Source organism: Pelodiscus sinensis, chromosome 6, assembly GCF_049634645.1.
Source record: "Pelodiscus sinensis isolate JC-2024 chromosome 6, ASM4963464v1, whole genome shotgun sequence".
Taxonomy (NCBI): Eukaryota; Metazoa; Chordata; order Testudines; family Trionychidae; genus Pelodiscus; species Pelodiscus sinensis.
Window position 1 is genome coordinate 39,762,212 of NC_134716.1, and position 15,818 is coordinate 39,778,029.

General features: G+C 38.6%; 1 protein-coding gene across 1 annotated transcript in view; it reads right to left on the bottom strand.

Moving 5' to 3' along the window:
* Positions 1-294: 294 nt before the first annotated feature.
* The window catches only part of RASEF (RAS and EF-hand domain containing), a 56,531-nt gene continuing 41,007 nt past the window's right edge, over positions 295-15,818 (bottom strand). The window contains exons 13-17 of the mRNA XM_075931756.1: positions 13,512-13,593; positions 12,300-12,414; positions 9,488-9,607; positions 7,971-8,047; positions 295-5,043 (exon numbers count right to left, since the gene is read on the bottom strand). Of these exons, the coding sequence (XP_075787871.1) occupies positions 4,938-5,043; positions 7,971-8,047; positions 9,488-9,607; positions 12,300-12,414; positions 13,512-13,593 (500 nt within the window). The 3' untranslated portion in view covers positions 295-4,937. The remainder of the gene's footprint in view (positions 5,044-7,970; positions 8,048-9,487; positions 9,608-12,299; positions 12,415-13,511; positions 13,594-15,818) is intronic.

The window sequence follows — 15,818 nt, forward strand, 5'->3', positions numbered from 1 at the left end:
CTCTTTGTGAATGGTGCTTAAGGCCCCTTGTGGATCTAGCCTGAAGAATGTTGTGGCTGAAAATATTCAACAAATTCAACATAAGCTCAGGAATAGTTTCAGGTCAACAAAATTGCATTTTAGGTAAATAATATGTTAATCTGAAAAAATTAACCCAGCTCTAGCTGGGATACTAGCTGTTAGAGCACTACTGTCCAGAGTCTGCTATTCGGTTAGCTTTTGGTAAATAAAATTACTCACTTTTATTGCATTTCATTACATAAAATATTTGCATTTTAGAGGCAAACTGGAAAAAATAAAACACACTGAATTTCCATTATAATACACTTTATTGTACCGCAATACACAATAGACAACATGTGGTTCTTTCTGAATATCTGTAGAAAGTTACACAGTGGGTGGAATGATCTGTAGTTTTGAGGTGAAATAACTAGTACAAACACCATTGTTCTAGCTGTCATATGTAAACAGAATAAAATCAATGTTACAAAACAATTGTTTCACACTATAGGACTTGTTTATTTTATTGAACACTTTTTTATCATACAGTCTGGAATTAAGCTTGGCACATAAAACCGAGTTCACTGAATCTGCTCGCTATACAAGTATGAAAATAAATCTCTTTTAAATACTTAACTTTATATTCAATTAAAAGTTTGCACAGGTTGGGTTTACGCAAATGTTATTTGTCAGTCCATCATGTAACTACCAACTTCACATATATGCAGTTAATGTTGAGTAAATTATATTTGCATCTCTGACAGCTGAAAAAGTGGGTAACAAAGCACTTCTCTTTACCAATTTCTATAGCACAAATTGAACCTAAAATACAAGGCATTTGGATTTATTTAAAAAATGAAATGCTGGGTAATAGTCCAACAAAACTCTTCAGGCTATGTTGTTGCCAGATTAACCTGAGTAGCATTAGGCCTGTGTTCTTGGATGGGGGATATCTTTACTCAAATACCTAGTGCTACAGGAAGCAATATTGATAAATTAATAGTTTCAAGGAAACAATATTATGTACTGTATCAACATCTTGGGATACTGAAATTGCAGGAGCCTGTCAAAAGGCTTTGTATAAGGAGCTCCTTGTGAACAGACCTCTGCGCTGGCATAGAACCCTACTGCTGGAATTCTCTGTCTGGGTGCAGGAGTCTGTTCACATGATTCTCCTTGCAGGATTGCCACAAGTTTTGTAACATGTTTTGGGATCTCTTTGGATGAAGAGTGATCACCATAGTACTTTGATAATATAGGAGGGAATTGTGGAGTGAATATGAGAAGAGATGTGTTTTAAATATGGTTGCAAGCAGTTACATCATAACCACACTCTTGAGTAAGAGAAATAATATAGCAAAGTTTAATAAGAAAGCAACTAAACAGGGATACATATATAAGAGGTCCCTAGAAAAATCATTTGATCACTCCCACAAAAATTGCCTCAAAATCTTTTTAACGTGTGACAATTAAAAAGACAAAGACAACAAAGGACAAAATAATACTTGGGTGTCAAGTGCATAAAAATAATCTTATTTACAGATTGCTGGGAAAAATGTGAAAAGACATTCCTTTACAAATAAATATAGGCATTAACATAGCTACTAACAAAATAACTTTGTGCAATAAATGAACAGATTTAAGTACCGAACGAAATCATAGAGGAACACAAACACAATTGTGTTGCATGCAGTAGGCAAGACAACTTTTCAAAGCAAAACAAAAAAGGACCTTATATAAATACTAGCTCTGATTCTAAAAAAGGCAAGTATTTGTTTCTAAAATTAATAATTTAATTCCAAGATGTCCTATTTTATCATGAATGCCATCTCATACTATGCCAATTGTCACCCTTGATGGGGTGATCCTCACAGGATTTCTAAATAAGGCCTTGATCTTGCAAGGTGATTCATAGGAATAGACGTCTACACCTGTGCATAGACCCCTCTGAAGTCAATGGAGTTCTGTATACGAGCAGTCTCTGAAAATGCATCATATCGCAGGGTCAGTGCCTGAATCCATGTGTTTCTAATAAATTGTATATATATTATCAGTAAATACACATTTAGGTTAAAATCCTGTAATTGGTTACAGTAACAGAAACCCTTGAGCCTGTGTGGACACTTACTGAGGCAGAAGGATTCCATCAGGGCTTAAAAAAATGCTTCTGAGAATCTAATAGCAAAAGGGGCTTATAAAATGTAACTGTGACAAGAGATCTTCACATGGTTATGGCCAGTAAGCAAAATTTGGTCCAGGGCTGTACTTTCTGTAACTCTAACACCTACAATAAGTACAAAATTTGGCCCAGAGTGACACCAGATTTCTATTTCAAAGCCCTTTTTCTAAGAATTTATTAAAGTTGACCATAAAGCGCATTCCATGAAACCTGGGTGACACTATTTTGACCATTTCTCTCTTCTATTTTTAAAACATGGGTTTCAAGGTTGGTTTGCTTAGCTATAGCTCTCACAAATGCAAAATAAAAGTCACAGTTTAAAAAATAGATTTAATTTATAAGTGTTAGCAAAATAGCTATAGACATGGTTCTGGTCATTAAAATCCACAGGACACCAGAGATGGTGGTCAGGCCTCTGACACTACTGACTTCAGCTGTATTCTGTACAGGCTCAGGAATCCATTCACATGGTTTGCTTTCCAGGAGTAGGGCATATCATATTTAAGAAGCATTTACTGCACAATACACACAAACTACTTTCCATATGGAGTTGAAACCTGTTTTTCTAAAAGAGTACATCCCACAAAGGTCTCTTTATAGGACCCAGGTCTACAACATCAAGAAGAAAAGTTCTATTGGGTATGTCGTTTTTTATTTTAAAACTGCCAAAATACTGTACATATTTTATTTAATTGAACAGACCCAGCCTATTAAATCAATAACATACTGGAGTTAGATCAATAAAAGATTGATCTACATTTTCTTTTATGAAGCCAAAATATACAGAAATAATAGACTTCCCCATTTTATTTGGCATTATATTCACTTTGCCTTCTTGCAAAATGCTCAGAGATCAGTTGCTTGAGGACAAAATCTCTGAGAAAACATAGCTTTAAAAGAACATCTAAAAACACAGGTATCTTTGCCTGAAAAAGGTATTTTTACAAAAAAACATAGGTGACAAGCTACTCTAACTCTAGAGAAATCCATTTTTTATAAATTAATAATATAAGTCAAAGGCTACACTCTATTAAAATGTACCAGCTCAGAAAATATCTGAAGTTGCTGCAGCTGGTATCGACTTTTCTTGAGTTTGAGACAAGTCCATAAAACTACAATTATGTCCCACAATAGGCAGACTGGTTGCATCTCTTAGACCTGTTTTTTCATATACACTAGAAAACGCTGGAAGAGTTTGCTCAGCCATTAAAGATCCTAATTATACTTCCACTGAAGTCAGTGGGAGCTGTGCCATTTATATTAATAGGAGAAGAACTGCGCCCTAAGGTCCTGAATTGGTTTTAGTAGCATCAACAGCAGGCAAAGTGTCGCCCACACGCTTAAATATTTGCAGGACTGGCCCCAAGTAAGGGAACAAAAAACAAGTCACTAAGGTGTGATGCTTTTTTGTACTATGCTATAATAGTGTCGTTTTACATGAATGGATTATAGGCCTGGTGTTTGAAATACGTACTAAACCATGGGATTTTCAGACAACTCAAAAGTAATGTCTTGAATTTCTGAGAGGCTGAGCATCTGTAGCTCCCACTGACTTCACATGGAGTTACGAGTGCTCAGTCTTACCTTAATGAGAACAATATTGCCTGATTTTTGGAAAGTGGTTCATGGTCATGCTGACTGATGCCTTTAATAAACATTTCATATGGATGCTTGTGCATGTTCAGCAGCTGTTTAACAGATGGCTTAAGGAGGCCTAAAGATTCTCTAGGAAAACAGATTACTACAGACTCCTCTTTACTATTCAAGTCCATCACTTTAAAAGTGTCTGAATTGTCAATATATCAATGGCAAACATTTGAAGAACAAAAGGAAGGGGACAATTCACATTCCTCTATGTTAAAATAATAGTAACAGTCATTTATAAAAAGGCAGGAATTGTATCATTTATTCATCCCAGTATTCCTAAATCTTTCAGATACTGTGATCTCTCTTGAAATTAGAGCAGTACATATTTTAGCTTTTGCTTTGCAGGGTTCATGCAAGAATTTCCTTTAGTTTTGATCTGCATGCAATCAGACTTGAGTTTTGCTTTTCAGTTTGGGTTCAGCTGCAAACCTCAAAGTAGAATACACTGAAAACCACCAAGTTTCACATGCTTTTGATGAAACACCATATATTTGCCAAGGTTTGCTCAAAACTGACTTAGTTCACTTGAGAAGTTTACAAGTTCACAAGTCCTTTTGACACACCTGTCCATCTTAAACTAGTTAAGTCTCCAGTGGTTGGAGCGTTTGTTATACATATTTCATGAAGCGCTAATTTGACCTCCATTTGCTGACCTAGACAAAATTAGCTGACATAAGAATGGAGTTTCCCCCAGGTGCTGAATATCCTAGGTTTACCTTATTAAATTAGCTTCGGGGTGTGAAACCTCTTTCACTTTATAAAGAAATATTTAGATGAATGAAATGAAAATATAGTACTGTATGTACTCACTCTCAAATTCCTGGTCAAAGTAGAAGCCTTGATTCTGATCTCAGACTGTTTTCACACCTATGTACACTCTTTGATTTTACTGACATACACTGATATAAATAAGATCAAACCACAGCCTGAGAGGCAAGGCAAGTGCACCAGTGCAGAGCAGAGAAAGTGGGAACTGAATTTCTCAGCTTTTACAACTAATATATACATATAAATTCATGGTAAGAAGAACACATTATGTAAATCCTTCATTTTTTTAAAGTCATAAAAATACAAAAAGTAAAATATTTAGGGAAGATAGGGAATTTGTTATTTATATATTGCAGCAGTTCTTCATGAGCGTCGATTTTTTGACAGTTGGCTCTGCCAGGTTGGTTACTGACTCTGTGTCTTCATTGTCACCTCTTTTTCGCACTTCACTGTAAAAGAACGATGAAATAAATTATGAAGATATAACTTGGACTTGGTGAATGGGTCTCTCCTGAAAGTAAGTTACACAGAGCAATAAAAAAAAAAAAAAAAAAAAAAAAAAAAAAAAAAGTACTGTCCACCATCAGTCACTGCTTTTTCCAACTTAAAATTCACAAACTATCTCATAGGAAAATTCTTTTTAGTTTATAGAATCAATGAAAGGATTGGAATTGAGTGAAATTTTAACAGTTTCTGCTTTGAAATGGCAGCAATAATTCTATCCAAAGTGTCCTTCCAAAGTAGAAAATAAGCGCAAGGAAATAAGCATCTTTAATATGTGAAAACTATTAATTTTAACTCCAATTTGAGGTCTAGACAATTAGTTATGTTTTTCTTTTTAGCTCTTTTTTAAAATTATTTTATTTGTTCCCCTTCTAATATCACAGCAGCAGAAGTCATAGGGCCCTAGCTGTCCATATAATAAAATGAGAAACTATTATACAATTACAGATCGGTTCTGAGAAATACAGCATATTGTTAGCCACTTTGTTACAAAGATGCTTGTAACTGTGTTGTCCATACATGGGATTTTCAATTCTGTACCAGTATTATGAATGTGTCTTGTAAAGCCCTAATTCCACCACGCACTGCTCATACTGAGTAGTTCCACTGAAATCAGTTACTGACAGGTATGGGACTACTTAAAATTAATAACAACTGCGGAATCAGACCCTAAACCATGCCTGATTTTTGGGGCTGAAGGGAAGCAGATGCTCCAGGATGCAGCAATTTAAAAAGGACCCAGGGCTCCCAGACACCAACACCGCTAGAGCAGCAACAGGAAAGGCTGGAACCCCACACTCTTTAAATCACTGCTAGTGTGCTAGATGGTGCTGAAGGGCTGGCTGGGGAAGACTAGCCCCCCAATTGTGCCTCCTTTGCCTGAGACCCTGTCTCTTCCAGGGCCTGTAGCTGCTCCTTCCTCCCATCTTGCCCAGGGCCCTGCAAAGTCTGTCAGCCATACTACCCTAAATGTGGGTAACATAGTTCTGAAAGTCTTATTTTTCCCATTGAAATGTAAAGTCAGAGATGATTGCTTCCATGCAATGAGAAATATTAATCCCTGAATATAACCAACCATCTTGAACCAAACTCTTAAACAGTGTCTGGTGCATCTCTCATTGATCTCAAATATATTTAATATATATAACAGATCCTTCACAAATCAGCTTTCATTAAGCCAGTAAACCAATAGTTTAAAATCATATTCAACATACTGAAAAGGGGGTAGGCAAGATAAAATGGGCATGTCTTGACAAAAATTAACTACTGTAATTGTTCTAAATGTTGCCTTAAACATGTGTTTTTCACCTGTGATTTAACATAATGTAACTGTGCAGTGTAGGCTCACTAGAGAGCTCTAACAGAGCAATGCACTGTTGCATTCATAGCCAAGTTCCTGGAAATGAATCATACAAGTTAACAATTAACTTCGTATTGACGTTTGAATATAAATGAATGGTGATATCTCTGGTACACCTGTTCTCACTGGAGGTATAGGTATTTTTCCATTTTCTGACTGAACAAGCAGCATTCATTCTTATACAAGCTATTATTGTTAAAAATATTGTAGTGTGGAATAACCAAATATTGACTTCTATTTAAAAACATGCGTTTCTCCTAACAAGCTACAGAATAAAAATAAATAAATATGGTAAGCAATTGACTCCAGTTTGGAGCTCCATGTATTAAATGTAATACATAGGTTTGATCCTTTAAAAATTATACATAATCATAATCAATGCTAGGTTGGAAACTGTAGGAAAAATGCAATGATTTGGTCAGATTATATCAAGTATTGGCAAGGTTTGATAGATGGGACTGTTTTATTTAATCCAGTTTAAAAAAAAAAAAAAGGTTACAGTCAGTAGTAGGGTTGTAAGAGTAGTCAAGTTGACTACTCACATTCCCCTCCCCTTGCTGTCTCTATCAGAGGCACAGGCAGTGGGGGGGGGGGGGGGGGGGCAGGGTAAGGGGATGGAGCAGGAGCTGGGGGGAGCCGGCTTAAAACCTGGTTCCCCCCAGCACAGTCTCTGCAGTGCCACTATTACAGGCAGCAGCGCGGCAGGGAGAAGGCAGAGGAGGCTGGCTCCAGTAGCAGCCCCTGTCTGCAAGGGTCCCAGTGGGCAGTTGGAGCCCCCCATGGACAGGGGCTACTGGTGCCTGGGCAGGCAGCCTGGCGCATGCAGGGACCAAACCCCACTGTGGCTCTGCAATTTAAAAGCCAGTAGGAGCCAGGGAGCTTGTTTTCCCTGCCACGGCCTGGGCTCCTACTACCTTTTAAATTGTAGAGTTGTAGTGGGGATTGGTCCTGGCCTAAGCTGGGGCTGAGCTGGCTGCCCTCCCCTATTAACTAATGGAGTGGTGGCTAAAAACTCTATCGACTTCTCATTTAGTAAAATAACCTCATTTTAACATCCCTAGTCAGTAGACATCAAAGAAAATATATACCATTAAAATGGTCTGTAGCAAAATCACGTCTAATGCTGCAAACCCAAATGTGTCTTCAGTGTATGAAAAGATTAAAAGAATAAATGAGTGTATATCATTAGAAAGTATCATTTGTCAACCAGAGACATTTTAAAAAGAATGGAATGCATATTTGAGCTCTACTTTAATATAATTTTATCTGTAAATATGTTAATTTTATTTTAGTGTGTGGTAGAAATTCTTCAAAAAATATTTTATTTGATTCACTGAGAATTGTACTAAGATCAACTAAGACCGAAGTGGGACTCTATAAATAAAATATATGGCATGTTAAACTTTAAGGATGAATCCTGTTTTACATTTATCTATCAAGTAAATATAATATATATTAACCAAAAAAGCAATTATTTGACATTAGAAACCTATTAGTAACATGACTACATACCGAGCAAGATGAAGAACTGCTTCTACAATATTTGATCCATCTTTAGCACTTGTTTCACAGAATAGTGCATTATAAGTCTGTGAGAAGAAAATAAAAAGATCAGCTACATTGTCTAAATGTTTACTGGAAAATGTAACTACTACAGAGCAGATTTAACTAATTTAAGTGGATAGGATTTTCTGTTATTATTATACTTTGTAGGCATTATCTTTGATTCTACAGAGATAACTAACTTATTTTCAATTTTATAGTTTTTTTAAACTTAAGGGCTTTTAAGATGTGTAACTGATTCAGGAACAAATCCTGTCGCAAGGTCCAACCTGAATAATCTTGTCTGCAAGGCCGCAAAGCAGCAACAGAAGTTGTAAAGCTGTTACTGGAGCTTACATTTTAGTTACAGTTCCAGCACCTTTCACACCTTGGTTTTTAACTAGTACTTGCTACATTAGCATCCACAAGCTCTAGGCCCACACACCTTCGCATAGAAAAATGACTGCTTCTTCAATGTCTCAGATCTACCAACCAAGAAAACTCTTGTTCCACTGCTGGCCAGCCAACAGTGTGCTTTAACGTGGGGAATCCCATTAAGCACAGGTCCACAGCAACTAAGATACACAGATTCCCTGTACAAGCTCCCGAAAACTTGCTCATCTTTTCCTTCGCAACCAATCATGCCCAAACTGCTTCAGCCCAGATAGTGGTGCAGAACTACTCTTAGATCCAGATGCTTGCAGATATTTAGATACCCAGATTCTACTGATTTCAAGGGGAGCTAGGAAGCTAAACATTTTTCATAATCTGGGCTCTGGAACCAAAACACTGCAGCTTCAGAAAATCTTTGGGTTCAAGAGAGGCAGAAGCTAGGTTTCCTCACTTCTTACTAATGTAACTCACACTTGTAGTAGAGTACAAACATGTACTCATGCTGAGTGGGCAAGTTCAGTCTCATATTTAGGGTAACCAGAAGTCTTGATTTTACTGGGACAGTCCTGATATTCACGTCTAGATCTTGTGCAGACTACTGTAGCCCTTACTCCCTGTCCCAATTTTTCATACTTGCTGTCTAGTCACCTGGCTCTCACACATGAATTCCTTTACCACTTTTTAAGAATGTCAACAATGTACCAAAAACTTCTGAGGGGTTGCGAAGTTAGTCTGTAACAGGAAAAACTCAAAAAACAACAAATAGTCTAGTAGCACCTTAAAGGCTAACAAAACATGTACATGGTATCATGAGCTTTCTTGGGCAAAACCCACTTCTTCAGATGACCAGAGTTTTGTGATGACAACACTAGATTGAGACAGCTAACTCATTTCATAGAGACTAGCAAATAGCTATTTATTAGGACATTTTTCAACCTGATCAAGTATGCACTGAACAGTCAAGGCCAAATTGCATCGTGATGACTGTAAGATAAAAGACTCTTTGCCACACCATTATTTCTGTGAATTATCTAGGCTTCATCATAAAGGTTTTAAGAGCAGTTAAACTTGAAACAATTATTTATAGATCTTACCATTGCCAATTTTTCTCCATAGTTGATTGGTACACATTTATGTCCTTGTTCTGAAACTGTTTGGCGAAGATCTGACTTGTTACCCACCATCATGACTGGAATATTCTCGTGAGTTGCATCCTGTAAAAATAGGTACAGTAAACTTCCGATAATCCGGCACATTTAGGACCCAGGGGATGCCAGATTATCAGATATGCCGGACTATCAGAAGGGGGAGCTATGAGGGGTCTGGAGTGGGGTGGGAGGGGATGCCACCCCACACCCCTCATAGCCCCCCCTTACGATAGTCCGGCTCTGCCCCAGACGTCCCTGATTCAGCCGCTGCTGGTCAGTTTCAGCAGCAGCTGAATCGGGGATGCCTGCAATAGAGCAGCTGGGGTGCTGCCGGGTTGGTCCTGCAGCGCCAAGGGGCGGCGCTAAGGCACCAACCTAGCAGCACCCCAGCTGCTCTTGGGGACACCTGGGGCAGAGCAGCTGGAGTGCTGTCGGGTTGATCCCGCAGCGCCAAAGGACGGCGCTGAGGGACCAACCCGGCAGCACCCCAGCTGCTCTGCTCCCGGCTTCCCCGATTCAGCTGCTGGTCAGTTTCAGCAGCAGCTGAATGGGGGAAGCCTGTCCGGCTGCCCCAGCACTTCCGGGTTTCTGATGGTGCCGGACCATCAGGAGTCCCGGAGCATTGGATGCCGGACTAATGGAGTTTTACTGTAGTTTGGAATATTCTGGTTACAAAAAATGTCAAATATATCAGCCGGTTATGGGAACACACATGCTAATTACTTTACCCCAAAACTTCTAAAAAATACAAGAAGTGATAGACAGTTAATAAATCCAGTCATATTGAACACTTTGCAGATAAAACAACCTATGTCTTATAATAACGTACCAAGGAGCGAATGCTTTCCCAATTAGATTTGTATTTGCTAAATAAATCTTATGGAAATTAACACTATGCCCAATATGGCTCAAAAGGACATAGGTAAGGGCAACACCAATTGTTAGGAATATAGAACAGCTTCCATCCAAGGAGAGATTAAAAAGATTGGGATTATTTAGTTTAGAAAAGAGAAGACTGATACAGGTCTATACATTTGTGAACGGTGTAGGAAAAATAAATAAGGAAGCGTTATTTATCCCTACTGATAGCATCAGAATTAGGGGTTACCTGATAAAATTAAATGGGCAGTGTGTTTAAAACAATCATAAAGGATTATTTCTACACACAGCGCATAGTCTACCTGTGGAACTCCTTGCAAAGGGATGTTGTGAAGGCCAAAAGTTTAACTGGGTTCAAAAAATAGATAAGTACACAGCAGACAGGTTTATCAATGGCTATTTGCCACAACTATCAGGAATAGAACTCCAAGCTCCAAATGTCCCTACACCTCCAACTGCCAGAAGCTGGGACTGGACAACAGGATGGGTCACTAGAAATTGCTTCTAAAACATCAGACATTGGCAACTGTCAGTAGACAAGATACTAGGTTAGAGAGGCAATTGGTCTGACCCAGTATGTACATTTCTCCAGTTAGTCTGATAAAGTGGGTTTTACCCATGAAAGTATATGCCCTAATAAATCTGTTGGTCTGTGTCTGCAAAAACAATGTGGCACTTTAGACACTATCACAGCTCCTCTTCTGAAACCTGTTCCTATTTGTTTATTTTATATGATACCACTATCCCTAGAAAGAGGGGTAATTCAATTTCTATGATAAACACATACTTTCTAAGAGGCAAATAAAATTTTACTATAATCACCTTTCTTTCTAGTAAACATCTTAGGGTGAAGTAGGTCTTTTTATAAAATGCAAATTAGTATTCCATAATACAAAAAAATTAATAGTAAGATAAAGCTATAGGGAAAAGTATTGCAGTGGATTATAGCAAGATGGTGGTCATTCAGGGGGAAAAAAAACATATTACAGGCAGTCCCCACCTGTGCGGCTTTGCTCAGGGGCAGAGGAGCAAAGCCACACGGGAGGCGGGGTCCCTCCGCCTGTGCGGCTTTGCTTGGGTCTCCTTGGTCTGCTGGGGGTGGGGGAGCGCAGCTAGTGCGCCTCCCCCAGCAGACCAGGGTTTTGTTGCGGGACGCCTTGGGTAGAGCAGCTGGGGTGCTACCGGGTTGGTCCTGTGGGAACCTACCGGCAGCACCCCAGCTGTTCTGTCCCAGGCTCCAGATTCAGCAGCTGTTGAAACTGATCAGGCTGATTCCAGGAAGCTGAGGGCAGAGCAACTCTTCCTCCGGCTTCCTGTAGTCAGCCCCTGATCAGTTTCAGTGGCAGCAGCTGAATCTGGAGCCAGTTCCGACTTACATACAAATTCAACTTAAGAACAAACCTATAGTCCTATCTTGTACGTAACCCGGGGACTGCCTGTATTGCAGAAACCGCAAGCAAAATTGAGCTTATTCCCATAAAGTATTGCATTTTCAGATCAAAGGGAAGTGAGATAGTCAAAGAGGAAGCAGGGGGACAAGGCGAATGGAACAATACGAAATGGTTAATTAAATGGTATTTTTTCTGATACCAATCACATTTGGTCAAATTTAACGGGTGCCCAGAAGCTCATGTCAGGATTTAGTTTAATCTCTTGTATCTTGACAGCTATGCATTTAACTTGCAGCACTAGTGGAAACTGCATAGTGGCCAATTTTGCAACAATCACATTAATGAAGATTTAAAAAACGAACAAAACAAGTATCCCTAAAATCACTGTTTCTAACCCATATCCCAACACCCAATGGAAATGCCAATTTCCTAATAATAAATATTAAAAGACTATATAGTAAGGATACTTAACAATTTTAAGTTCTTACCTCAATCATATCCACCCATTCTCGTACATTAAGAAAACTCTTTTCACATGTAACATCATATAGCAGTAATACGCCATCTGCTCTTCTGAAATATGATTTAGCAATGCTTCGAAATCTTTTAGAAAAAAAGAGTTTTAAAACATTTTAACGTAGTTGTAATATTACTATTATTAAAAATGATTCGTTATTGTATTAGCTTAGTCTGTTAAACATATTTCTCTCCCCCACAACCTTCTCAAGGAAATGTGACAAACTTGCATGAATTCATGTAAAGGTTTCTGCAAATTTTGTATGCGCTTCCATAAACACTCCATCAAAACGTGCTATATTTTATACTGCAATCAGACAACATTTTATAGCAAACAGCTACGTACATGAAGGATACCTTCCTCACACTGGAGTTTCAATGATATGGTAGCGTATTTACGTTCCTGCATGAGGGGCAAAGTTCATAAATACAATAGGCTGAATTAATTTCTAGTGTAACTTTTCTGAAGTCAATGAAATGGGTGTGGAATAGGAAACTAATGTACTTACAACAGAGACAAGTCCTTAAATTGTATAGGGTCTTTTTTTCTACATGCATACTGTGGCCTGCTTCAAAATAAAGATTACTGATAAGGTTTTACATTACACATAATGATGAAGAATGAGAAAGCCAAATATATCTTTTAACTTCATATTCCACATAACAAAGTGACTTCACTCAATGCAAAGATAGATGGCATTCCCAATACAAATTCTACTGAAGCGAATGGAAAGATTAAAACTAACTTCAGTGGGATTAGATGAGGCATCTTCATGTACACACAATTGTGTCAGCTAAAACGTATTGGCTTGCTGCAGTACAGGATCTCATGGGATTTTAGGGGTTTATAAAGTACACAGATAGTTTACAGATCCATTTATGTGAGCTCAGCAATTTGCGCAAGTCTGTCGTGGTTTTCTTTAAAAGACACTGAATACCACGAAAGACAGCTGACTGTACTTAATGGGAACTGCGGTCATTGAACACCTCATAAGACCGAACCCTTTACAAAAGTAAAGGTCTCTAATAGCAAATGGAAGGAAGGGACTGAAAAGTAAAAGTAGGAGAAATGGTGAGGCAAGAAGCTGGGGGGGAGGTTTTGCAACTAGGGGAAAAAAGTCATTCTTCACAAAGAAACAATTCAATTCACATCTACATCCTAATAATCTGTTGAACATTCTAACCTTTCCTGTCCTGCTGTGTCCCATAACTGGAGCACGGTAGGTTCTCCATCAACAACAAGCCTTTTCATTTGAAAATCAACTCCTTAAAAGAAAAATAAAGTGTACAGAACTAGTTAGCATACATAACACTGGCTTTGATTTAAGAACTGACATTAATATTATTACCAACATCATTAAAATGAGTAGCAGTGTGATATTTCAAACAGGTTATAACAGCTGTATCAAATCACATGTCATTTAGTACATTGCAAGACACAGATCAAGAGTTCAAATACTCCCAGAAATGTAGTAATCCCCCAAAATGTATAATCAACGCTCTCTGGGAGGAGGGGAATTAAAACATACTGTTATGCATTTACTCAGGAGTATTGATGCAACTTTCATATCATGATAAACAAAAAGTTCTACACATTATCTTATAAAAATCTTTTACAGAAGGACAGAAAATATTTTATATGGTAGACCTTTTCCAAACAAGAAGTTAACAAAAACAAAATAGCCCTCAACCAAAATCAAATCAGAATGAACACACAAACAATTCAATGGGAAGACAAAAAAGTCAAGCTTTAAATTTAATATAACTACAATACAGGTGGAACCTCTGTAGCCCACACATGGTGGTCCAGCAACATCCATGGTCCAGCATGTTTTTTCCATTTTTCATGGGTGTGGCCAAGTTTCCCATGGTCCCACAAAGTCCCACCAGTCCTGGCTCTCAGTGTTCTGTGCTGTTACTTAGCTCTAATTTACCCCTCAATGTCTTCTAAGAGCCCAGTAAGCAGTGGAAGTGATGGTAATACTGCTAGACAATATCGACCTCCTGTAGTGCAGCAAATTCTCTAGTTCAGTACCAGTCAGGTCCCAAGAATACTGGACTAGAGAGGTTCAACCTGTAGTTCATGGATGTGATAATATATATTGGAATGTTGAGACCTCCAAACTCGCTGAAACCCTTCTACTTGCATTTGAATTAGGGCTAATCCAAGCATTCATAATATTTTGAAGAAAAGGGATGAAGAAATATTATATAAAAATGAGTAAAGAGATAAGGGTTGGAATCCTGAAGGATATGTCTACACCAGTGTTTCTCAACCAGTAGTATGAGTACCCTTAGGGATACTCAAGCGAAGTCTGGGGGATAAGTCAACACAACTGAAATTTGGAGAAAACTAAATTTTTGTTTTAAATTTTACAACAGTGCTTTGTTATTTTTGTACTTTTTACACCCAGAAATTTCATCGCCAGCCTGGCTACGATTAAGTTGTTTAAACAAATGTGTTGCGGTGGTAGAAAAAAAAATGTGTGTCTGAAAACTGTAGGTACTGGGGGTACTTATACTTTTTTTACTTTATAAAAAAAGGTTGAGAAACACTAGTCTACACTATGGGACAAAGTCAATTAAAATATGCAACTTTAGCTAAGTTTATTGTGTAGCTGAAGTCAAAGTAGCTTAACTCAGCTTTTGGTGCTGTCTAAGGGAGAACACTCTTCCTTCCACTTCCCTTACTCCTCATGAAAGCAGAGTTATCGGCATTGACCAGAGTGCCCCTCTCACTTCGAATTAGCTGTCTTAACTAGACCACTAATTTGTACCCTGGAAGACCAACAGCAGCAGCTTCGATCTTCTTCTGTACTGTAGACGTACCCTAAGTGTCCCCTTTCTGCCTGTCCATTCACAAGGGGACACTTGTGGCCATTTAGGGATCTGGGATGGTTTGATATATGCAAAGACCTAAATAATAAGAAGTTTTGGAAGAGAGGAAGCAGCTCTGAGAGCTCATCTAGACTACGGAGAACGGTTGAAAGACGATATGGAAATTCTTCCGATCGCACTTTCAAAAGCAGAGCTTTTGAAAATGAAAGTTGTTAAGATGCGGCATTTTTCAGCCCCCCCGCCCCCCCCCCGGTCAAAAAGCTACTCTTCCTCAAAAAACAGGTTTATGCGGCTTTTCGGCAAGGGGAGGGGGGAAGAGTTCGCCGAAAAAGCCGCATCTTAACTTCTTTCACTTTTGAAAGCTCGGCTTTCAAAATTGCGATCGGAAGAATTTGCATACCTTCTTTCAACCGTTCCCCACAGTCTAGATGAGCCCTGAGTGTAAGTACTGTTTGGAAGAAGTAAGCTAGTGCAGAGAGGGGGAGGAGGCTCCCTCTCATCTAACCAATTTGGAGATAAACTGGGAGAAAGGAACTAGGATACATCTTGCCTCCCCTAATAGCAAGGATGACATCAGAAGGAGAAAGTTTTTCTGCTGAACCATCCTAGGATGAGGATGAAAGGGGAAAAGGGGTCAGCTAAAGGAGAATCGA